Source organism: Leishmania infantum, chromosome 25, assembly GCF_000002875.2.
Source record: "Leishmania infantum JPCM5 genome chromosome 25".
NCBI lineage: Eukaryota > Euglenozoa > Kinetoplastea > Trypanosomatida > Trypanosomatidae > Leishmania > Leishmania infantum.
In genome coordinates this window covers 239079-263526 of record NC_009409.2, presented here as the reverse complement: position 1 = coordinate 263526, position 24448 = coordinate 239079, and the positions used below count along the sequence as shown (strand labels likewise).

General features: G+C 55.4%; 8 protein-coding genes across 8 annotated transcripts; 4 read left to right on the top strand and 4 right to left on the bottom strand.

The window, feature by feature from the left end:
- Positions 1-431: 431 nt before the first annotated feature.
- On the bottom strand, positions 432-3710 carry LINJ_25_0770 (putative DNA repair protein; the record flags this gene model as incomplete). Its single annotated transcript, XM_001466070.1, has 1 exon — positions 432-3710. The coding sequence occupies one exon, from the start codon at positions 3708-3710 to the stop codon at positions 432-434; it is 3279 nt and encodes a 1092-aa protein (XP_001466107.1).
- Positions 3711-5230: 1520 nt separating this feature from the next.
- Positions 5231-6004, bottom strand: EIF5A2 (putative eukaryotic initiation factor 5a; the record flags this gene model as incomplete). Its single annotated transcript, XM_001466069.1, has 1 exon — positions 5231-6004. The coding sequence occupies one exon, from the start codon at positions 6002-6004 to the stop codon at positions 5231-5233; it is 774 nt and encodes a 257-aa protein (XP_001466106.1).
- Positions 6005-6123: 119 nt separating this feature from the next.
- Positions 6124-6624, bottom strand: EIF5A1 (putative eukaryotic initiation factor 5a; the record flags this gene model as incomplete). The annotated part of the gene is made up of 1 exon (XM_001466068.1): positions 6124-6624. One exon carries the CDS (start codon positions 6622-6624, stop codon positions 6124-6126), a length of 501 nt encoding a protein of 166 aa, XP_001466105.1.
- A 392-nt stretch (positions 6625-7016) lies between these two features.
- Positions 7017-7517, bottom strand: EIF5A1 (putative eukaryotic initiation factor 5a; the record flags this gene model as incomplete). The annotated part of the gene is made up of 1 exon (XM_003392548.1): positions 7017-7517. One exon carries the CDS (start codon positions 7515-7517, stop codon positions 7017-7019), a length of 501 nt encoding a protein of 166 aa, XP_003392596.1.
- A 2552-nt stretch (positions 7518-10069) lies between these two features.
- On the top strand, positions 10070-10909 carry LINJ_25_0730 (conserved hypothetical protein; the record flags this gene model as incomplete). Its single annotated transcript, XM_001466067.1, has 1 exon — positions 10070-10909. One exon carries the CDS (start codon positions 10070-10072, stop codon positions 10907-10909), a length of 840 nt encoding a protein of 279 aa, XP_001466104.1.
- Positions 10910-12269: 1360 nt separating this feature from the next.
- Positions 12270-13355, top strand: LINJ_25_0720 (conserved hypothetical protein; the record flags this gene model as incomplete). The annotated part of the gene is made up of 1 exon (XM_001466066.1): positions 12270-13355. One exon carries the CDS (start codon positions 12270-12272, stop codon positions 13353-13355), a length of 1086 nt encoding a protein of 361 aa, XP_001466103.1.
- Positions 13356-18620: 5265 nt separating this feature from the next.
- On the top strand, positions 18621-20246 carry LINJ_25_0710 (conserved hypothetical protein; the record flags this gene model as incomplete). The annotated part of the gene is made up of 1 exon (XM_001466065.1): positions 18621-20246. The coding sequence occupies one exon, from the start codon at positions 18621-18623 to the stop codon at positions 20244-20246; it is 1626 nt and encodes a 541-aa protein (XP_001466102.1).
- Positions 20247-21034: 788 nt separating this feature from the next.
- On the top strand, positions 21035-24211 carry LINJ_25_0700 (conserved hypothetical protein; the record flags this gene model as incomplete). The annotated part of the gene is made up of 1 exon (XM_001466064.1): positions 21035-24211. One exon carries the CDS (start codon positions 21035-21037, stop codon positions 24209-24211), a length of 3177 nt encoding a protein of 1058 aa, XP_001466101.1.
- Positions 24212-24448: the final 237 nt, after the last annotated feature.

Genomic DNA, 24448 nt, shown 5'->3' with positions numbered 1-24448 from the left:
AGGGAGAGCAGGCGGGGTGAAATCGTTTCGCAGGAGCATCAGGGAGGGGAGAGGAGAGGGGAGGGGCAACAGTGTTTAGGAAAAGCAGAACATAAAAAAAAGCTGACCATAGTGACGAAGAAGACAGCACTATATGTATGCATGTGTTTGTGTGTGTGCGTGTATTTGGCAATGGTGAACGAGGAGGAGGGAAAGAAAGAGCCGCGTCATGTTGAGTCGCCTTGTGTTAAGGAACACAGCAAACAGGCGCGACAAGAGGGGAAAAAGAGAGCGCCCCGGGTGGTGGTCATTACTCTCCTCGCGACGCACACGAACTCTCGCTGTTGGCCACCACGTTTACCAGCGATGTGGTCGTTCTGCACACCCACACAGATATCCACGCACACACCGCTGGCACATGGTGGCCGCGCGCGCTCTCGCTTTCCTCTACGCTACCTTGTAAAGAGGAACTGCAGATCCTCCTCGGTGAGCTTGTTGAGCGACTGCAACTTGCCGTCAATGGTGCCCTCGAAAACGAGCATCTTCTTGTCCTGCAGGTCGACCATGCGCTCCTCCACTGAGTGCTCCGTGACAAAGCGGACGGCGTGAACCGGGCGGGTCTGCCCGATTCGGTGCGCTCGCTGCACGGCCTGCATCTCGACCGCTGGGTTCCACCACGGATCGGTCAGCACCACGTGATTGGCCACCTGCAGGTTCAAACCCTCTCCGCCTGCCTTCAGGGAGATGAGGATGACGCGCACGTTTTGGTCATGCAGGAAGGCCTGCAACACCGACTGCCGCTGCGTCAACGTCAGTGACCCACACAGCTTTACAGCCCTTATAGAGCGGCGCTGCAGCCAATACTGCGTCAGGTCTAGCATGCTGCCAAACTGCGAGAAGACAACCACCTTTTCGTCTTTCGGAACTTTCTCTATGTAGTTAGCGATGGCATCGAGCTTCGTGCCGTGCAGCGGCTTCTGCGGGTCCAGCCGGGCGAAAATGCCGCGCTGCTCCTTTTTGGTCGGCTTGGCGTGCGCTGTGCGCCGCTTAACCTTACTCTCCACATGCTGCAACGCTTGCGCCTGCTCGTCGTCCTCAGTGATCTCAGAGTTGACCTCATCTTCCAGCTCGGGAGGCAACGCTGCCGCAAAGCCGCCGACGCCCTCGTCATCGTCGTCCTCCGCATCCTGTCGCAACTGCCGCAGATCCACGTTGATTCGTACAAAGCAGGTGGGGCAGTGGAGCTCCTTGTCCGGTGCGCTCTCCAGGAATTGGCCGAGACAAAGTCGGTGAAACTGGTGCCGGCACGGGTGCACCTTCAGAGCGCTCTCGCCCTCGATGCCGTCGCCACAGATGCCGCACACTCCCTTGACGTTCACCACAGGGCCAACATCCATGCCCTGCATCACAAGCAGTGGGTTGTCGAGGGCCTGGCGCAGACGACTAAGCAGCTGGAAAATGTGTGCGTAGTTGTGCAGCACTGTGCCCTTGTGCACGAACGTATCGAACTCCGCCGTGCTCTTCTTGTACAGGGACTCGTAAAAGTTACGCTCCTCCTTCGTGAGCTTGATGCAGTGCACCTCGATTGTCAACGACGGCAGCTGCAGGTCGGCGGCCCGCTCGACCTTGGTGCGGCGCAGCATTGCCCGGGAAAATACGTCGTTAGACAGCATCATCATACCGCGTCGCCCGTCTCCGATGTAGCCATAGCGGTTGATCGGATTGAGAATGTAGCGGTTGAAATAGGAGTGGTGCTGCAGCGGTCCATGACCGCAGAAGACGCACTGATGAAGCGAGGTGGACGAGAAGGGGTGCGAGAGCGAGGCGCACGAGCAGCCTTCCGTTTCGCAGTAGTAGTGTGCGTATGGCCGCATGCGCAAAAAGCGCAGAAGACTGTATAGATCACCAACACGATTCTGTAGTGGGGTGCCGGTGAGGCACCATCGGTACTCGGCCGCCAAGGCGAAGGCAGAGCGGGCCGTGCTCGTTGTTCGACCTTTGATGCGGTGCGCCTCGTCCAGGATAACGCGCGCCCACTTGATGGAGTGGAAGATGGAAGCATCGAGGTCGACATCGTCGCCGCCAGTGTCCTTTTCGATGATGTCTCGAAGCTCCTCTCTGACAACGTGGTGCTGGCCATTCCTGGGGCAGAAAGGGTACCGCAGCAGCTGAAAGTGGCAAGCGGCGCAGCGGAACGCCTCCAGGGCTTTGGAAGCTTGCTCCGCCGCAGCCGCTTCCTCGGCAGCAGCAGCCGCAGAGTTGTACGACAAATTCGATGCGTCGCTGTTACTTTCCTCGCTGGACTCATCCTCGACCTCCTCATCGCTGCTGCTCTCGTCATCCTTCCTCGCCGCGTCCCAGCGACTGAGCACGGTTCGGCCGGCTTCCCGCATAAGTTCCTGGTACATGCCGATCGGTCCAACAACCCCCCGCGAAGCCGCAGCTGGCTGGAGCACCTTGCCTTTTTGAGCCAGAGCGGCCCCCTCATCATTGTGATCCTCCGCCTTGACGGGGCACTTTCGATTTGCCTTCTCGGCTGGCGATCGGCAGCCACTGGCCACCTTACTCTCCGACTCTTCCTGCTTCTCCTTCTTGGCTGCCGGGGTGCCACAACCGTTGACCTTCCCAGCCGGGTCATCCTCGACGTTGGCCGCGCCCTTGCGACCTCGCTTCCGCTGTGGATGTGCCGTCGTAGTATTGGGCGCATTGACCTCCGCCTCGGCCCCCTCTTCGTCACCCATGTCTACGTGGAGTGTTCGCAACCCCTTTCGAATGGTTTCGTCAGACTGCACACCCCTTGAGCTACTCGCCGCCGCAGGCGTGGTGTGCTTTTCGCGCTTCGCCTGCTTCTGTGTCTTCTTGGCGCGCGGACCACAGAAGTACTTGTTGTGCACCACCAACTGACGAGGAATGAAGAGCAGCTCACAATAGGGACACGGTACTTTTATCTCGTTGATGAGAGCGCGCCAGGCCTGCTCCAGCATTGGGTAAGTGGTGAGGACAACATCCGCGCTCTCCAGCTCCTCCTTGGTCACCTTTGTGGTGCGGTATACGACGACTACCGATAGCGACCCAGGGACCACATGCTCCTTGATTTCAGCCTCCCATTGCAACATGGAGCTAACCGGACAGACAACGAGCGTGGGACCGTTTATGCGGTGCGCGAGCATCATTCCAATGGTCTGGATAGTTTTGCCCATGCCCATCTCGTCTGCAAGAATGCCGCCCTTGACGGGAGACTCGACCTCCTGGCGCACCATCCACCCCATTCCCTCCTTCTGATAAGGCAACAGGTGCCGCAGCAGCGTCGACGGTGGTGTCATTTGCTCCATCTTACCTCGGTGCACCAAGTCCTCCGGGTCCAGCGGCTTGAGATGCTCTGGCACCTCCGTAGAATTGACCTCATTTACCACATGCGCTTGTTCCTCTGGCTTCAATGCCGCAAACCCATGCATGGTGTTTTTGTAGTCCTCTGACTCACTTCTCTCCATGCGGGTGCAGCCAAGGTGCTGCCACGCAGAGATCCACCCATTATCGCCTGCGTTGTGGCGAATGGGCACACCTACTCGCATCTCCCCCTTCGGGATCAGCTGCGAGCACTTCCGACATCGTGCCCTGGCCGTCGGAGACTTTTGCACAATGTAGTTGTAGACATGCTCCTTGCCCTTCGCTGGCCGCCAAACCAGCCGCTCGTTTAGCGTAAGATCGGGATGTTTGGCGAAGTTCGACATTATTACCTGAAGGAGAAAGCACAAAGGCAGTTATAGCCTTCTGCGGCGGCAGAGATAATAGGGTGTGCTACGAAAACAACAGCGTTTTTGAGTGTCTCCAGGAGACGGTGCTTGCAGCTTGTGTACGTTAGCTCTGAGGTCACCGGCCGTTTGCGTCTCCCCTCACGAAGAGCTTCAGTTCACAGAAAAGTAAATCACAGGCACCGCTGGTGCCCCACATGTGCAAAAGGAAACGACCTTGTGTGTGTGTGTGTGTGTGTGTGTGTGTGTTGGCGAGCCACGAGAGCAGAAAACACTTGTCGTAATTGAATCGAGCTACCAGGCAGCGTGCGCTACGATTATCACGTGTGTGGAACACTAACGCAGCCGAAAACGACACGCTGGATTGATTTGTCACCAGCCCGCAATTCAGAGAAAAAAGAGCCAGAAAAGAGGACTAGTCGCATTACCAAAACTGGCGTCAACTAAAACGCATTCATCTCCAAATTCTAACCCAAGTCAGCCTCGTGTGCACCTTTCTAGATCGTTGTTGCCTCGTTTTTCAAGGCTGTGGCTGCAATCATCCCAGCCGCTTCACGGCAACATCGGCAGCACCACTTTCGAACAATCTGCAGGCATTCGAAACGTCATTGATAAATCTTGCCTCAGCGTGGGAAAAACGAGCTCACGCCTTCTCTTTCCTGCAAGACATTTGCTCATGCGTAATCACGTGCCGAACAGCTTCCTCACAGTGCAGCATCTGGCGACACACACACGAACGAGGCAAGGTAAAGCCCATACTCCTCGACCGGGAAAAAATTCGATACAGGATAATTACCTGTTGCCAGAAGCCGTGTTCAGGCATGCTCCAATGTCTGTACGTGTTTACCTGAATGACAAAGAAAAAAAAATCTGATTTCTTTTTTGTTTCTTTCGTCCTTTCACTTTACCTGCAAATCAGCTTTTCCCCCCCTCTCAACGTGCCCATTCCGCCACAGAACACGTGCTCAGCTCCACACTACCCCGACCGATCACAGGCCCCATCCGCGCGGTTCGAAGCCGCCGAAGGCACGCATCACAGCACTGCCGTTCCTCTCATTTGAGCACGGCCTCTGCCCCACACCCTACCCACCCACCCGCTGGGCAGGGCGGCCTCACAGCCGCCCCCAGTGAGGCCGGTTGCCGCCTGGTGCATGTCCCTCGAGGTGGCTGAGGCTCCCCCACCACCACCGGCAGGCAGCGAGGACCGGGTGGGCTGCGCTCGAGCTACGTGGGCACTCTGACCATCATGTGGGTGGCGCAAGCGTGTTGCTTGTTGCAGCTATGTCTGCATTTCCCACTTCGTAGCCACTCGACCCTTACACCATCGCAAGTGACTCGGCATTGACAGGAATAGGATGGCTGCTTGCCCTCCGGGAGTGGGCACTGCAGCATGGGCACCACGCTGACGTGTTGTCATTCATTGGGGTCGAATTGTGTTAGTATTTACAAAAAAAATTGGCTTTGCTTTTCATGATGAAAACATCCGGAGGATACTTCCATCACTTCTCCGCAGCATTCTTCGTCTGCAGCACCTGCTCAGTGCCCATTGCAGACACAACCACAACTAGCACCTCCTTGCCGGAGTCGAACTGCTCCTTGATTTGAGTTGCCAGGGCCACGTCCGGGGGCATATCGAGATCCTCGCGGCTCTCGCCCTCATCGTCCATCAGCGACAAATGAGATGGAAGAGAGGGATCTTCGTTGGGCTGGATATCCAACACGCTGTATGTGAAGGTCTTCACAAACGGCACCTCTACATTGTGCGTGGACGGGGCCTGATCCTCAAGGCGGTTTCCAGTGAAAATGTCGGTCGCAACAATGCTCACCTTAGCGTGACCGTGCTTGCCGGTCTTCGACACGGACAGGTCGATCACCTTGCACGGACGGCCGTTGATGCACACGTAGCCACCCTTCTTCAGGGCGCCAGCGGGCAAGGGATACGTCTTTGACGCGTTGTCGCCGCCTCCCTGGTGCGAAAAGTCATGGTCCTCGTCAGACATCGTGTTAAATGAAGAAAACAGAGCTATTCGAAGCAGCGCATCGAGCACATAATCGGCGTTATGATATTTTTGTAGGATACAGAAGGGGTAGAGACGAAGCGCAAAGCATCGCGATAAAAGTATCCCAAAGAAGAAAAGGCCATGGATAGATTGCTGGACTAGAACTCTCAACAGGAGATGCAAAGTTGCCTTGATTTTCCACAAGCACATGCATTTTGAGCATATGCACCGCTTACGCTGAGGAAAAAAAAAACGGCAATGATCACTTCGCATAGCCTCTTGAACAAGCGCGTGATGTTTGGCACGAGCGCTGAAACAAAATGAATATTTACATTACTGCTTCTGATGTTTTGAGAGAAATAAAAGTAAAGAAAAACAGTGCCATCAAAAGTCTACTTCTCCGCAGCATTCTTCGTCTGCAGCACCTGCTCAGTGCCCATTGCAGACACAACCACAACTAGCACCTCCTTGCCGGAGTCGAACTGCTCCTTGATTTGAGTTGCCAGGGCCACGTCCGGGGGCATATCGAGATCCTCGCGGCTCTCGCCCTCATCGTCCATCAGCGACAAATGAGATGGAAGAGAGGGATCTTCGTTGGGCTGGATATCCAACACGCTGTATGTGAAGGTCTTCACAAACGGCACCTCTACATTGTGCGTGGACGGGGCCTGATCCTCAAGGCGGTTTCCAGTGAAAATGTCGGTCGCAACAATGCTCACCTTAGCGTGACCGTGCTTGCCGGTCTTCGACACGGACAGGTCGATCACCTTGCACGGACGGCCGTTGATGCACACGTAGCCACCCTTCTTCAGGGCGCCAGCGGGCAAGGGATACGTCTTTGACGCGTTGTCGCCGCCTCCCTGGTGCGAAAAGTCATGGTCCTCGTCAGACATCGTGTTAAATGAAGAAAACAGAGCTATTCGAAGCAGCGCATCGAGCACATAATCGGCGTTATGATATTTTTGTAGGATACAGAAGGGGTAGAGACGAAGCGCAAAGCATCGCGATAAAAGTATCCCAAAGAAGAAAAGGCCATGGATAGATTGCTGGACTAGAACTCTCAACAGGAGATGCAAAGTTGCCTTGATTTTCCACAAGCACATGCATTTTGAGCATATGCACCGCTTACGCTGAGGAAAAAAAAAACGGCAATGATCACTTCGCATAGCCTCTTGAACAAGCGCGTGATGTTTGGCACGAGCGCTGAAACAAAATGAATATTTACATTACTGCTTCTGATGTTTTGAGAGAAATAAAAGTAAAGAAAAACAGTGCCATCAAAAGTCTACTTCTCCGCAGCATTCTTCGTCTGCAGCACCTGCTCAGTGCCCATTGCAGACACAACCACAACTAGCACCTCCTTGCCGGAGTCGAACTGCTCCTTGATTTGAGTTGCCAGGGCCACGTCCGGGGGCATATCGAGATCCTCGCGGCTCTCGCCCTCATCGTCCATCAGCGACAAATGAGATGGAAGAGAGGGATCTTCGTTGGGCTGGATATCCAACACGCTGTATGTGAAGGTCTTCACAAACGGCACCTCTACATTGTGCGTGGACGGGGCCTGATCCTCAAGGCGGTTTCCAGTGAAAATGTCGGTCGCAACAATGCTCACCTTAGCGTGACCGTGCTTGCCGGTCTTCGACACGGACAGGTCGATCACCTTGCACGGACGGCCGTTGATGCACACGTAGCCACCCTTCTTCAGGGCGCCAGCGGGCAAGGGATACGTCTTTGACGCGTTGTCGCCGCCTCCCTGGTGCGAAAAGTCATGGTCCTCGTCAGACATCGTGTTAAATGAAGAAAATGAGCGGCTGCCAAAATAATTGCGCAACCAAGGAAGAGGAGGGAGAAAAATAATATATATATATATATATATATATTAGTGCGGAAAGGCGTAAAGGAAGAATGAATGAAGTCGTGTGGTGTATCACATAGCGGCTAGGCGACGGAGTCTGAATGCTTTGCATTGTAAACAGAGACTGTACTTCGTGTTCTTCCTTCTCTCAGGCAGCAAGTGTCACGTGCATGATGAGTTTACCGGTTAAGCTTGGTTGGGTAAGCAAGCAACAATCCAACATGCAAGTGCTCTCCTTCTTTTTCTTCCATTATGACCTTTATGCTGCTGTCGCTAGTGGATTCGAGATCAAGAGAGAGAAAGTGTTGAAACCAAAACAGGTTTACGCTGGTGTGCCTCTTTTTCCCCCTTTTTATTGAGGTGGAAGCTACAGGACACAGATAAATTGCCAAAGGCTCTCATTGGTATGCTTCCATGTTTATTATGATTACTTTCACATGCTGCCATTGCCACTCTTGCTCTACGGAAGAAGTTAAGAGCGGGAGCTCAGCAGAAGCAGCTATTCTCAGGCATGTAGGAGGGATAATGTTACACAAGACAAACACAAGAAGATAGTTACCGGCATGAGAACAAGAAAAAAAACTTTGTGAAGAGGGAAACTTTTCTAAAAGTTGCCCCCGTTCTGCTGCCAGGTGCGTCTTGAAATCCTAGGAGAAGCGCTTTTGGTTTTCATGTTGTGCCGAAAAACTGAGTCGATGTCGACGCCTGAGAAGGCACTTGCTATCTCTTTCGACATCGATGGCCTCCACATCAATACGGCCTTTACAGGAAGGTTGTGCTTGCCCATGACGCCCCACAAGTAAGGCATTCGTGGAGCAAAGGCCGAGTAGCACACGGGTGGCTTGCCAGGGACAGGTGCAAGACTTCTCGGTGTCCTGGCGTAACTGACAGAAAATCAAGCAGTGTCGCGTTTGCTGGAGAAACAGCTGCGAGCCCACTTATAAGCGGATGCGAAAGCCATGCGCAAAAAGAAGGTGTGCTGAGTCACACTCCGCTGAGTCAAGGCTGATGTGCAAGTCACCGATGCCGGACAGGAGAGGTGATGGATTTCTGCAGAGCCCCCCCCTCATAATCTTCTGCCAGCTGCCTTTCGTTGCAATTTGGGTCTTAATTGCTGCGCCGTGTCGCTGAAAAGAAGAATAGGGGGGGGGGGCATTCTCCGTCAGAGCACCTGGATTACAGGAGTGCACTTGAAAATAAGCACACAACCGGTCTCCTTGACCCCGCTAGCACGGCAACAAGGTCTCTGACTCGCAATGAAAAACCGCTCCGTCTGACATCGAAAGTAGTTTCCTTGAATCAAAGGAGTACGTGAAACAAAAATGCACTCTGCTCTTTCCTCATTGCATTTTTTTGAACCTTGGCTCCTCACGCCTCCACCTTCTTCCCTCATGCTTCCATCACAGCTGGCTATGGGGAATGGATCGCAGAGGAGACTTTTCCTCTCCGGCATCGCACCGAAAACCAGAGCACCATTCGAATATCGGCGACGATGATATTTCTGCAAATCCATTCCAGGAAGAGATGTTCTCAAAAGATCAAATTCAAGAAATCGAGCAGCTCTTATCGCGCATTGGTGACAGCACAGAGGACCACGAGATGTTGGCGAACAGCTTCGAGGTTGACCATGCTTCATCGACCACAGGCGCGCTTGCGGCGCACAAGAGCTGTAAACATGACAACATGCTACCCGATAGGCTACATGGCAGAGACGCTGAAGAAAAACGGGAGCGTATGTGGAGGGCGCGTATCGCAGATGTGCAGACGTACCTGGGACGGAAAAAGAGCGATACCATCAACGCGATCCTTAACGAGCGTAGATTTCGAGAGAAGACCAGGCAGCAGCGCCACCGGTACCGTGCCCCATTTCACAGCCAAACACCCAAACTCCGGCCTCTTACAGATCACTTTTCCAAATATGATGTTCAAGCAGACGACATGACGCTGTTCATTGAGATGAGAAGCCGCTGAGCTTTAGACAGTCTATCCTTTTGTTTTCGGTTTTCAACTCTGCCAGGAGCATCCGTGAAGCAGAAGCGACTAAACTAGGCTTTGTACCCCTTTGGCTCTCCTACTAGCTTTTCGCGTTGACAAACAGCCGTACGGGGGTGAGCAGTGTAAGCAGCATACTCGCCTACAGGGTCAAAAACGTTTTTCTTTGTCTATGCGTGCGTCAACGATGAAGTCATTTCGTCAATCTCAGCGCAATCCTGTAAATAGAGAGAGGAATATGAGACTCCATGCTTCCAAAAAGTGGGAGAAAAGGGAAAAAGAGCATGATATGTATCTCTCCGTATCTCCTCTCCGGTTTTCTCTGACTGCTTTCTCTCCACCTGTGGAACGCCTTCGATTTCACTCCTGACAACACGCACCAACGCATGTTTTTTTTATTCTTGTCAGGGTCAAAGTCTAGAGCGGCTTGAAAAGCCATCGAGCACACCTAACGAAGTACACGCGCATCGAAAGCGAAGAGTCGTCTAAAAATGACTTCTGTGGAAGCCGAAAACCAGCCAGTGGAGGACCCCGAGACGTTCGTAGCGATGGAGGAGAACGGCGCACCGAGAGACCCTCAGGTGGCTGTTTCCGTTCTGGATGAAGCTGCGGAAGAGGGAGCGCTTTCTGGTGGAGAGCGTGAGCCCGCGGCAGCGGGCGATGATCTGTCGAACCCCCATGTTTTCAAGATGGCTGCACGAGAGGTGGATGAAGGCTACATGTCTGTTATTCGAGGACTGAGCGCTTTTGGCCGCGAGGATGAAGAAGTTTGTCGAAATGCTGTGGACATCTGCAAGGATATTATTGCGATGGAGCAGAGCCTTTTTTCCGAAGTTCCCAGCTACGTTACGAACTACGCCTCCATGCAACGCGCAAAGACAGTCGTGTGGAACAAAGCAGTCCGGCCACACTGGACTATTCCCACGCCAGAGGGACCTCCTCGCACTTGGGAAGAGCAGCGCGCGTACGTTGATCCAGGTGTGCCACTGATGCTTCCGTACAACGCTGAGCGGTTCAAGAAGGAGCATCCCGAGCGAGCCCTGGCCGAGGGCACGTACCACAATCTCTTTTATGGCGATGGTACACAGGTCGTCTTCCCCGCTTCGGCCGACAACAAGAGGAAGCAAATCGAAGAGGAGCACAGAAAGCATCCTCATCCGTCGTATCACGGGCCGTACGTTTTTAAACCACAGCAGAAGAAGCCCATGCGTGTTGCTTCCGATTTTGTTCCTTCGTGCGCAGAGCCTGACAGACCACGCGTTGCCCTGCGGAAGAAGCCAGTGAACAAGACGAAAGCGGAGAAGTCACAGAAGAAAGTGACCACGAAGTAGGCGCCGTATTTCCTCTGTCAAACAGAATTTGCCGAAAAGAAAAAAAACTGTACCGGTATTTTTTTTTCTTGTACTTTCCTTCTGTTTGTGTTTTCATTCGCCTTGCAGCATCCCCAAAAACGGAAGCGAAAAAAAAATGAAAGCTATCGGCTCTCTTCATGAATGATGGCCATCATGCTGCGAGAGCTTTTTCTCCTTGTGTCCCGGTCGCGGCACTGACGCAAAGAACAAAAAGAATGTACATATCAAAGCAGCAAACTATGTCGGGGGTATATGTGCAAGTATGCGACGCACCTAACGCATTCAAGATACCCTCGCAAGAGAAATGACAGCTTGTACACAAACAACTTTGGCGGATTTGAGTGCCAAAAAAGAATTGCTTTTTCGAATGCCCCGTACTCATTTTGATTTTTCTCTGCTTGAAGAGGCTTTAAAACGAAAGAGCAGTATAAAAATGGCAATTCGTGTTATATCAACGCTAGCGGAGCTTCAGGTTCTCACACGTCAGCCCAAACTGACAGTGGTTGATTTTTTTGCAACATGGTGTGGGCCGTGCAAGGTAATTGCCCCTCTCCTCGAGAACCTCGCTTCCAGAAAGCAGCACGTCAATTTCGCAAAAGTGGATGTCGACCGCACGCCTGATGTCATACGTGACTACCCTGTTCGCGCAATGCCCACATTCTACTTTTTCAGGGATGGAAATGTGGTGGCTACATTTGAAGGTGCTGACATAAACTCTGTGACACAGCTTGTGCAGCAGCACGAAGTGATTCCACCTCCTGCTATCCCGTCGGATAAGGAGCTGGATGCAATGAAGCCGAGAGACCTGCTTTCGTTGATGCGGCAGCATCACATTTCAACCACAGGCCTGATGGAGAAAAGCGAGCTCATCGAGGAGATCAGAAAGTATCGCAGGTGATGCTGCTGCCAAAGGAATGCAAAAGGCAGTCTTTGTTCTCCTTCTCTTATGTTGGCATTGTGTTGTATCCACAGCTATTTTGACGGAGGCATTTGGAAGCAGAGCAACAGCACAAAAAAAAAACGAAAAAAAAAAAAGATACGGTTGATGCAGTCCAGCTGAAGGCCACAATTAAATTAGAAAACGCTTGTGCGCCACATGTGGAGAACGTGATGCCTTGCCAGGAATGCTGACGTCTTATGCTCCAGCCGCAATGCAAATATCCTTTGGCTTGCTATCTAGCGCTCAATGTGCGTGCGACGCTTCACACCTCATCACATCTCTCCCTTCTGCGTCTAGCTACTTCTTTAGCTTTGATCCCTGTCTTACCATGTGCAAGCAAGGTTTTCAAGCAAACATCTTTTATCTCTCCTCTCGCTGTTTCTCCATTCTGAAGCCCTCATGTTTCAAGGATCAAGCGAGACTCAAGAGCTTCGCGCTCTCTACAACTTCGAGCCCGAATCGGCGAACAATGATAGGAACGGTGCACTACCTGCGCAAACTCCCCAACAAGCTAGCGGCGGTGACAGTGGTGATGGAGAGAGCGCCATCAGCGGCGCTGCTATTTACTCCCCCCGAGAGGAGCAAAGCTATGAATCACCGACCTCTCCTGCTGCCTTTGGAACTCGAGGTGATGTCTCCGTGACTATCGCAGTCACCCCCGGCGGTGATACAGTGACGAAAACGAAGACAAAAGTGTCGAAGACTGGTGTGCTGAAAGAGGTCTTTGGGGTCAACAGAAAGAGCACAAAAGGAATGACGGAGGAGCAGAAGAAAACTGTGAACCTTGAGCAGCGTTGGCAAAATGCGCTTCTTGAAGAGCAGCGCCTGAATGACTTAGAGCAGCGTATTAGCCGAGAGGAGGCCGTCACGGCGGAATTAGGACAGACTCCCAACTTCCCGCGCAAGTTCCTCTGTATTCACCCTCTCGTGTACCACAGTATTTCGACGGTGCCGGAGCACCGTCAACTGTTTGTGAAGATGGCTTTTTGGGACTGGGTTGCTGTATGTATTCTCCTCGTAGCCAATTGTGGCATAGCGATAGGTGTCAGCAGCGCTCCCGTTCGCTCCAAAGTTGTAGTTCATGCCGATATTAACAAAGTACAAAACGGCGTGCTTGCAATTGTGCACCTTACTGGCATCCCGCTTAGCTTTTTGATTTGGTACTGGCGAATTTACCAGGGGTGTTCGACGGGCCGCCCACCACAGCACATTTTGGCCTTGAGCGGTCTCTTTGTTGCCCTGGCGCACGCCATTTTCGCCCTCGCCGGCCCCAAAAATTACGGTTTGTGCGGTATTGCCCTTGCGAAGTGGATTCAGGCGACGCGTGAATCTGGCGTAGTGGCACCTGTGGCAATCATGGCAGTGCTCTGGGCCGCGCAAGCCGTCTTTACGGGCTTCATGATTTTTAGGGTGTTCGTGTTCTATCGGAGGGATCTGGCTGCCCGCCGCGCCGCTCGCCGTTACGGCATGAATGTTGTGGGCTGACGACGGACTCTAAGCCTCCAAGTATACCAGCATAGGCCGACAGCAAGTGATCCAGGCTATCTTGCATCGACAGTGCCTATGGCGCAGTGTTGACTCGCTGCACGCACGCTGGGCTTGAGTTTCATTGACTGCCTTTGATGACTTTGTTCGTGTTCTTGCAGCGTGAGCAATGCATACCCGAAGAAAGCGATCCTGTTCTGCAATCCGAGTGGAACACCCACCCTTTTTTCGTATGTGTGTGCTTTCCTCTCCGGGGCATTTGCCTTCACGCTTTTTTGTTCTATTTTTGTATGTAGAGCGGCGGTCATAGAAGGGGGAAGGAAAGCGACGCACGCCAACACTAAAAGCAAACAAAAGCATTATGTACCTCCTCTTGAGCCCACTCTTCGCCTCCTTTAATCTTGCTTCTCTGTTTTTTTTTTTGTTTTGGCCTCCTTGATCTCTCTAGGTGCCGCGTCTGCGCGACATAGTAAGAATAGAAAGAATGAAGGGTCAGCTTGTGCTGCACTGTCTGCCGCTGTCTTTTCACCTTCGGCAATAACGGACTCGCCTTTTCTGTTATTGTGAGAAAGGAGTGCACTATCACCCTTGTGTCACCAGGCGTGAATAGTATATTTGATTTCTTAATTACGTTGTTTCTCTTGCGAAGCGATAGCGAAGTAGAATTTATGCAAGAGAGCTGTGACAGAGGGAGGCGGTTCTTGTTAAATATACATCTCTGACTTGTTCATTTCTCTGCCATACAACATATGCTCAACTCCACACTACCCCGACCGATCACAGGCCCCATCCGCGCGGTTCGAAGCCGCCGAAGGCACGCATCACAGCACTGCCGTTCCTCTCATTTGAGCACGGCCTCTGCCCCACACCCTACCCACCCACCCGCTGGGCAGGGCGGCCTCACAGCCGCCCCCAGTGAGGCCGGTTGCCGCCTGGTGCATCTCCCTCGAGGTGGCTGAGGCTCCCCCACCACCACCGGCAGGCAGCGAGGACCGGGTGGGCTGCGCTCGAGCTACGTGGGCACTCTGACCATCATGTGAGTGGCGCAAGCGTGTTTCTTATCGCAGCTCTCTCCGACGCAGCCCCATCCAGGACCCGACCACCGACATGAGTCGCGATACATCGCTCTGACCTCCCCACGTCGTAGGTGCTTGGCCCTGTCAGTACCAGAAGGGGTCAGGTGTTGGAAGAAATAGGATGGCTGCTTGGCTCCCCTACAGAGTGGGTGTACCGGGCCCTCGGATACCACTCTCTCAGGTGTGCCCCCACCCCGTCGGAGACTATATATATATATATATATGCAGGCAATGGGATGCTGTAAACAAAGAACTGCAATACAGCGACTCAGCGCTGTCTCACTGCTTCATCTTTACACTCCTCCCTTTCCTTGGCAGTGATGTAAGGGCCGCTTTTCTGTTAGCCCAATCTTACCAAGCGTTCCCTGCGAGGTGCCTCCTTCTTTGGCTAGTTGTGCTTTGGGTGTTTCGTTTTGGCTTTTAGGCGACTCGCGATGCATGCCTGTTGGAAGGGAGGGGAGCTGCTGTTTCTCTGTGTTTTCGGATCTCTCTATCCTGAGCTGCTTCCCTTAGTTGCTATGACCTACACTTATTTTGTGTGTGCGAGGGTTTGAAGCTCTCGCAGTGTTGCTGTGGCCCTATTTGTGCTCACGCCATCAGTGCTGCGATGCATGTAGGGCTGGGTGCTGTTTCATTGGGAGCTGTTATGACCGCGGCAGCATCAGCAGTAGCAGACGTTTCCTTTTTTTTGCTGGTCATGCTCGCTCTCCTTCTCGCCTTGTGCCGATCGTGCTCCCATTTCAGGACGTGTGTTGCCGGCTTCGCGCGACCGTCTCCTGCTTTGTCATTGGTTTTGGTGCCTTTTTGTGTGAATGTGTGTACGACGTGGCCGTGGCTGGGGCGCACTGTATTTCGTCTTTTTTTTTCGTAGGTCTTCTCTCTGTGCTGCCCTGTACCCCCCTCTTCAGCCCTTTCTCTTGCTCCATTCATGTTCTTTTCGCCATCCCTGTCGCTGTGCCCCTTCATATTAATCGGCACGGCTATCGAATAGCAACATCACAAAACGGAAAAGGAAAGGGGAATGCAAACACGCACGCTCGCCGCATAAGAGGAAGACGCGGTCCGACGAAGAGGACGTGCCACGACCTTCTCACGCTCGAGCCCGCAAAGCAGTGCCATGAGATGCTTCACGTCGGGGGTGTACTACAAGCCTGCCCACAATCGCTATGCGGGTGGCGGGCTGTGGACGCAACCTGCGAGAACCAAGGAAGCAAACCATGAAGCTCATTTGCTATGCGGAGCGTCCACCGTGTAGCTGAATGCCCTTGAGCATCTTTGCCGTGTGCTGAATTCAGTCGCTATAACTCTTTCTCTCTCTCTCTGCGTTGGCCTTTGGCGTTCCTCCTCTGCTTTCGATTTCTCCCTCGCTTTCGTCCCATGTCCTCGTCTTTTTCGTTCTTGCCCTCCCTCTTCCCTCCTCCTCGTCCTCGTGGGGGTTTTCGCCCCTCTTTGTGTGCGCTTCGTGGTGCCTCCTCCCCTTTCACCTAGGAGCTGCGCAACAACAAGTGCGCACAAGAAACAAAACCAAACGAATAGAGGGCGAGTCAGGGCACCTGCTTTGCTGTTCCAGTTTTTTCGAGTGTTTGGCTCTCCTTTCCTTTCTATCTCGGCGTCCCCCTTCTCCTTTCGCACCCACTCACCCTCTCCCTTCCCTCTCTCCCGCTTCATTTGCTACCGCGCCTTCCCTCTGGCCCTCCCATCTCACCGCTGCCACTGAATGCACGCAGCCACTCACCGCTTCAGATGCGTTGTCTATCTTCCTCCGTGTCTCCCCACTCTCTGTCTGCCTCTGTGCTTTCCTCTTTCTTTTTGCGTTCTCCACGTCTAGGGCCACACAAACACACACACACACACACACACACGGAAGCGCGCAGCTTTTTCGCTCCCGCTGCTGCTTTTTTATTGTTGCCCCCCCCCCCCCCCCGCCATATGTCCTCTCTCCTTCCTTTGGGCATGTGGAGACAGTGACCCATGATAAACACCCCGAAGGATGCGCCGGCGGCCACGCTGTCGCCCTCAAAACTTGAGCCGACAGCGGCAAGTTCTCACCGGGAGAGGAGGGCAGGCGTGTGTCAACGCGGCTGCGCCTCGAGCTGAGCATGAAAATGACAAGGCTGAGCAAGGACGAAGATAAGGAGCAGCTAAACACGACGGTGGTGGTGTTGAACCGGCCGCCGCCGCCGTCGTGGAGGGCGGCAATCAGCGGACGCCGGTCAATACTCATCTCCACGAGGATACCTTTGTGCGGTACCCACCCACCGTCACCGCCTCTGGCTCCCCTGGGGTACCACAGCTGGGGACTGCGCACGTTGACCGTAGCGCATTACTGTAACACACGTGCCCAAGGCTGCTTCTCACCGCGCGGATGGGGCCTGTGACCGGCCGGGGTAGTGTGGCGCTGAGTACATATTGGGTGACGGAGGAATATCTGGCTCCTCTTAGCGCTCATCGCACTATTTTTGTTTTTTTGCCTTGCTTCACCTTTGCGAACGTGACTTTCCTCCCTGTGTGTGTGTCTTCGCGTGTCTCTATCTCCCACTTTCTTGGCTCACTCACACTCTCATGAACATATATGTATGCATGTATGCTCATATGTTAGTTTAGTTTTCTCACATATTCGCCTGAGGCTATTCGTTTTGCTGTCTTCTTCGCACCTGTTCTCTGCAAGCGCGGTGTCTTGTGGGGCATTCGACTCCCCTCCCGTTCATATCCTTCACCTTTTTTTTTCGAGTTGTTGTACGTTGCTCCCCCTCCCTCCCCCTCTCTCTTTCCTTCTATTTTCTGCTCGGCTTCTTCTTGCGTTTTTCGACTCGTAAGCAGATAAACAAATACATGTATCAGCGTGCTTTCCGCTTTTTTGCGTTCTTTCTAGTTGTGTGCTTTGAAGGGTTCCGCTGCTACTCGCCGCTCTCTTTCCCTCTCTCAACGTTTCCCCTCACCCCACATAAACGCTATCTTGACTTTTTTCTAGAGTTTGTGCCCCACTTTTGTTCTCTGCTTCGTCTCCGCGTGCGTGCACGTGATTATTTATCTTCGCTTTTCCATGTCTGCGAATGGGAGGCGTGCCTACAAGAGGAGAGGGAAACAGGCGTGGGCCTGAAAAGTCACACACACACACACGTAAATCACTCTGCCAGTGCACGCCAGGAGGGACGTGACGATGTGTATTCATATATATATATATATATTATGTGTGTATGCATTTGTGAGCTTTCTTTACTTCACTGCTGTTTTTATTGCTGAGGTCGGGGCTGCTGTGTTCTGCGCGCGAGTAGCGTTACTGAGCGTGTGAATGTTTGTCTCTCGTTCTCACGTTGCATTCCTCTTTCATGTTCGCCTTCTTCACCCTTCTCTTCGCGGTTCGGGTGCTGTAGCTCGTGTGTGTAGGTGTGTGTATGTGTGTGTCTATGTTCATGCCTGCATGCACCGACAGAAACGCACCCGCCAATGTGCCGCTTCCTCCTCTCCGCACGTGTCCTGCTCACAGGCGCGCTCAGGTGCCCCATGCGCGAAAGAGGCGATGGGAGCCTACTCGCACATGCACCAGCGAGCTACTCGAGAAAGAAATGCACTGCACACCCACGACATCGAGGGATTCCAGAACATTAGATCGACCAACAAAGATAAAGGAGGGGGGGGGTACATGTGCGTACAGTGCCGTCTTCCTCTTTTTGTCGCGCCTCCCTCGACCACTACGGCACCCGCTCCTTTAGCGCTTCTCTGCTTGTGCACCCTCCCTCTCCCCAAGGCAAGCAGGCAACCGATGCGGTTTCCTCCGCTGCCGCGAAGGTATTCTACCTCCATTCATATGCCGCGCCTTCATCCTTCGCACTTCACATGTCTTCCCTCTTCGCTGACCCTTTTCTTTGTGGTGGTTGTTGTCTCCGGACTCTGCGGATGGGGCGATTTTTCATCTCGCGCGCGGACGGACGCGCGGGAGGAGCATGTGTGTGCTCGCGCACGTTTTCGGCGTCTCGTTTCTCACTCACGCATCGCGCATTTCTTTCATTTTTAATTATCATCGACGAGCACGCACGGAAAAGCAGAGTGCTGAGCGACAGACAGGGGTAGGGGAGTGGGAGGCCAGTGAGGACCGAGTACGCTGCATTGCCTCAGCGGTCTCTCTTACTTGTAGCCCCTCACGGCTCCACCTTTACACACCCCCACGTGCGCGCAGACTCAGCTGCATATGAGTCACAGGGGTGTACCTTTCAAGGCCCGCGCTGGCAAAGCAGCGACAGCCGCCGCCGACGAACCTGGCAATTCTGTTCCTCTGACCTCGCCTTCTGATGCTTTAAACGGCCGAAAAGGTGCTGACCTCGCCACTGGCAAGGGAACCACCTCGGGGGAGGAGTTTGTGTGCGTTCGAGCTATCGCCCAGGCGGGCAGTAGCAGTAGCGCCCAGCTGACGGTGGTGCACCGCCTCCTGAAGAGTGTCTTGGCAGCCGCAGGCAATGTTGTTCGCGGCACCGACTCACAGCGCAAGTTCACAAGCCTATACACAGAGTTTTGCATCAGTGCTGTGCGTAGCTTGGCGGATGTGGAGGACGCTGTGTACGAGCTCACTAACCCAGGCTGTCGCGCTGCCGACGCTGCAGACTGCGAAATTGAAGGCATCGACGATGCCGAGTTCCTTAAACAAGTGGCCGCATATGTGGCGACGCACACCAGCGCCCTCGGCGTGGCATACCTAGAGCACGTTGGTCGGTCTGCCCTCGAGAAGCTGCAGAAACAGCAACGTAAACGGGAGCGCTCCACTACCACGGGCAGCGGCAGCGCTGCCACTTCGGGCCACCGGCCGGCTAAGGTGAGTCGCACGCTCATCGCCAGGGGTGCCGGTGCTCAAGCAGCCCATGGCGGCGCCGCCGTTGATATGCATGACAGCTCTCATTTCGACTCTCTCGGTCTTGTGGATGCACAGGAGACCATGCGGTGCGCTCTGCAGGCAATTGAGAGTGAGAAACAGACGGCTGTTTCCGCACCCACTGATGCGGCAGCCGCGTCGCGTCGCGGTCTCCAAGCTTTTGCTGCGACGCAACTGGGACTGGGCTACTCCGATGCCCGCCCCTCTGGTGTGTTTTTGTCCAGGGCACCTGGCGGCCTCTCCGCGGCAGCGACAACGTCGGGCGGGACGCCGCTTGGCAATGGCACGGTCGCGTACGAGCTGCGCGACCCCCATCTGAAGCTGAGCAGCATTCCAGAGCTGTCTGCCCGTATGCAGCCGTGGACGATCCCGCTGCCGTCCAGCGGCGTGTACTTGGACCGAGTGACGATGGAGCGCGACCGCAGAGGCGGGAACGCGAGCGGCAACGAAACCAGCACCGCCACCGCGGCGGTGGAACCGACCAAGGCAGCATTGGAGGTGTGCCTCGCACCGACGCCCATGGAGTTCCTGCGACAGTGGGAAAGCCGTGAGGCCGCGCTTGCGGCGGAGCAGCAGCAACAGCCTTCGTCGGCCCCGGCCTTCGTCGGGGGCCCCTACAGCGTAGTTCCTTACGCCGGTAGCGGCAGCCGTGCTGGTGGGCCGTCGACCGGCGGCAGCCCGCGTTCCACGGCACCTTTGTCAACGCCCCCCCTTTGCTTGTCCCCCAACAGCAGCCCTCTCGGGCATCACCCTCCCTTTCTGCCTGAGTCGGAGGCTCGCACCAGCGGCGCCGACGTCGACCCCATATCTGCATTCTCCTCTGCCTTCTTTCCAGCGGTGCGGGACAAGCGGACCACGACAAGCCTGCCAACGTACGTGATGGCAAACCTTTCCCACTACGGCGTGTCGAAGATGGAGTACGTGTACACGATGGGGCCGACGAGCAAGTGACACGTGTGTGCGCTCACTGCTCTCTGTGTTTAGCATCCTACTGCTGCGTGTAAGACGGCCAGCGTATAGGCGTTCGCAAGCCTCCCAAAAGAGCAAAAGAAGAACCAACCGTGCTGCCGTGCCCGGGTGTGTCCTGCCCCCCACTCGTTGTGATGGCCATCAAAAGGCATCCCATGACGACGACGTCTGCTCCCGCCCCCGTCCGAGCCCCCCTTTCACGGTGCAGGAGTCTCTCCCTCCTTTTCTTTTGCTCTTCTTTTAATGTGTTGTTTTCCCCTTCTGCTTGCCACCCGTCACACTTCCCCCCCCCCCCACACACACACACACACACACCTCCGCTGTGTTTTGGTGTTACCACGTTCCACTGCTCACGCACCCCCGTGTGCTTGCTGTACTGGGCGTGCGTATATATATATATAAGGCCCAAAGCTTCGGCTTCCCCCCACTCCTCCTCCGCATCGTCGTTCTCCTCCTTTCATGCCCACGCTTTCACTTCTTCCCCCACCCCTCCCACAGACATGCACAACGCGATTGGGTGGCAGCGCTGGTGAAATCACAATCTGCAATCACGTATAGCCACCTTCGCTTTTTTTCTTTCGTGCTTGTGCTATCACCTCTCACTCTCTTGCCTCTTCCTCGTCGGTTCCACGCTCACCTCAACCCCACCGTCGTCCGCGTGCTGTGCCGTGAAGTGCGTCTCTTTCGGTCAGCGCGTGTGTGTATCCGTAGATGCGAAGCGTCAAGCGAGAGAGCCGCACGCCGACACGGAAGCGGCCTTTCTATTCAGTATGTCCTCTGCCGCCGCGGCACAGCTGCAGCGACTACTAGACGGATACGTCTCTGCGAGCCTCGATGGACATGAAAGGAAGCTTCTTCCAAACGGAAACAGCGCGCGTGCCAGGAGCTCTCACACATTGGCTCTTGACGCCGCAGATGTGATGAACTGCCTGCCGTTTTTTTCGTCTGTCTTCGGTGCTGCTGGCGGCAGCGTCGCATCGCGAAGGGTACTGCGACTAGCTCCTTCGCAAGCATTCATGGCAGCGGCCGGTCCAGTTACGCGACCGACGGTGGACGAGGCAAGGGCTAGCGACACCTTATCATCGTTTATTCTCTACCTTGGCGACGTGGTGGAGCGGCACCTGCACGCATTCATGTGGGCTGTCTCCGTTGGGCCCCCGTTCTCAACCCTGCACTTCGCAGTCGAGCTGAGACACGGCAACGCTTCCGACGGAAGGAGCAATAAGGAGAGCAGCTCGCATGATGGCAGCGTGAGCGAACGCGGTCACCGCGGCGGGGGTGGTCCGTATGTGAACTTCGTCGCTTGGGTGGCGTTGGAGGTGTATCGCCTCTTGGCGCGAGGTGCCGAGTCTCGGCAGCGTGAGCGGCGCGCTGCCGGTGGTGCCACGTCCGCGGATGCTGGGGCCCGCACAGATGCGTATATACGGTGGGAGCGTGAGATCGGGGAGCGTGTGTCTGCTGCCGTGGCTGCTGCGCGGCAGCTCGCGACGAAGCCTACTGGCTGCAACGATGAGAGCTGGCAAAATATACTGCGGACTATTTCTTCTGCACCCGATGCGCACCTGGACGACGTCTTCGCCACCTACCCACACTTTTTCTACCTGTTCATGTGCGCTGAACTTCTCCCGGACCTTCAGCGACGCTTGCACAGGTGCAGCGAGCCGCCTCTGGTGAGGCTGCGGGAGGCGCTGCGGAGTAATGCGGCGGTCGCACACACGGACGACCAGCAGCCAACTCATCGAACGCGATCCTTGTCTACGGCATTTTGGGCAGACGCTGTGTCGCTTCTGTGCTGCGAATCCACGGCAGCCGCCAGTCGTATCGGCGCGGAGACGACAATGTGCAAAGAAAGCGGTTTTACTCCTACTGCCACCACCCCTGCTCAAACGTCGATCTTCGTGGCGGCGGCGGTAGCGTCATCGCTGGCAGCGCCCCTCTTGAGGCCTGCGTGCCGCTGGATCGATCGAATTGCGTCCTTTACTTCGGCAGCGGCGCCGCACTCACAAGGGCATCTCGTAGTGGCTGACGAGCAGAATCGCGCCCAGGCAGTAATGCACATACTGGACGTGTGCATGCGTTCTCTGCAGCTGGTTCCGCTTCCAATGTATGACGGTTGCGATGCGGATATGCCGCTCAGCCTCGGCAGCTGCGAAATGGCAGGCAACTGGCTGATACCGTCAACGTCGTCGCCGCTGCATGTCCGACCCATGCCGTTGTTCGGGCTGCAGAGACAACGACGCGCTGTGGTGCTGCCGGGGCTGTCGATTGCCGCCACCCGCATCCGCTCTCTGGCTGCGGCGTATTCGGGGAAGGCGAGCACAGTCGACGCGGCGGCGCCGGACGTGTCAGCTCCCGCTGGCACGTGTGTCTGGTCGCCGGCGGGTTCATTGGCACAGATGTTGTGGGCAGAGACGCAGCTGAGCTCCGCAGCGGTGGCGCCATGCTGCGACGACACCAATGCACCTTTCACATCTGTCAGCGCAGTGCCGCACTCGAGGCTGCACCCGGTGGAGTTACTTTTGCTGTTCGAGGACGTGCCGTCTGACGCGGAGGCGTTGGCCCGTTTGCGGGCCGCCCTGGATGCCGAGGCACCCGAGGGATGGGTGGTTATGGTAGTCCAGGCCTCCGTGCCGAAAACTGCGCAGCAGTATATAGAGTCTACTTGGGGCGCAGACGCGCGCCCTGTCCTCCTCCTCAGCGCCGTAGGCCAGTGGGGGCTTCAGCAGTTGGCATTGCGCTTCAATGTGCAGCTTAACACATCCGCCACCGACTTGCGTTGCTTGCGCGGGGTTCGACGCCGTCTCTGTAGCGATAGCGGTGCCGGCCAGCCCCAGGAGCGTCGAGGCTGCGGCGTTGCTGCCCTCCCGCTGCGTGGCCAGCAGTACGCGCCATCGTCCTCCCTGTCGGCGAACGACGGTGCGCAACCCCAGCAGCATGGAAAGGACTACTCACGACATGCGCGCTGTGCAGCGGCCTTCGTCGAGGGGCGGGAGCACTACCTGTTCGTGGTCGGAGAGCGCACCGATGCATTAGAGCCCAGCACCTGTAATGCCTCTGCAGCGATGGAGTCGGAGCGCACCACTGGAACGGTAGCCCACCGCGCTGCGGCCGTCTCTCAAGCGCGGCCAACCGCCTTGCAGCTGCAGCCCTCGCCGCCAACACTGTTCCCACCCAGCGTATCCATGCACTTTCGCGACGACTCGGGGGAGTCAAGCAGCAGCGAGTTGAGCGACACCCGCTCCTTCAGCAGTGGATCCACCTTCTCTGACACAACGGCAGCGGCAGCCATGGCGGCAGGCGGGTCTGACGAACGGGTGATGCGGGCGTGGTATGGCGACCCAGCGGTGCCGCCGATACCCTTCGTCGTGGCGAGTGTCCTGGTTGGGGCGGCCACCAGAGGGGCGCAGCACGAGTTGGTGTACGACATCGGCTACCACTGGCGCCTTCTGCTGCATCAGCTCGTTCTACCTGAGCCGCTTTGCTGCCGGGTGCCCACGAGTGGCGAGCGAGGGGCAACAGCCATGGCGATCCGTAAGTTGGACTCTTTGCTGAAGTCACCTCTGCCAAACGGATTCGCCTCTGCCTCCCCTGCTGGGGCACCAGCGGCGTACACCCCGGAGCAGCTGCGTGTGCTAGGCGCCTTGAGGGACGCCCTCTTGTCTTACGAGCTTCTTTCTCTGCAGCATGGGCCGGAGGGGCGCACGCTAGATGAGTCGTGGCAAGTGCTGCAGAGATACACAGAACCCACCACAAGCCCGTACGAGGGGTGCACAGAGGCACCAGCCGAGTCGTGGCTCGCTGTCCAAAGTGCGTATTTGGCAGTGGCCGACTGCCTGGATGAGCTCTGCCTCACTGTCGTCCTCGGCGGGGGCAATGATGCATCTGCGAACAACGGCGAGTCTCAGGACAGCGCCGCACGCGGCCTCTACTTCTTCCCTGTGATATGAGGCAACTGCGTGGTGCTGCAGGGACAGGCTGAGGAGATTGAGTGAAAGGGAGGGCGTAGCAGAATAACATAAAACTAATCGGCGCTGAGGGGGCGATGCCGTCGACTTCGTGCTTCTCCGTTTTGGCTCATCGGCCCTTCCCCGGGCTAAGTGTGTGTCTGTTTGCTTGTTGCTGTTGTTCCGCTACGTGCATGTGCATGTTTTACCTGTGTAGGAGGCGCGGGACACAGGAATACC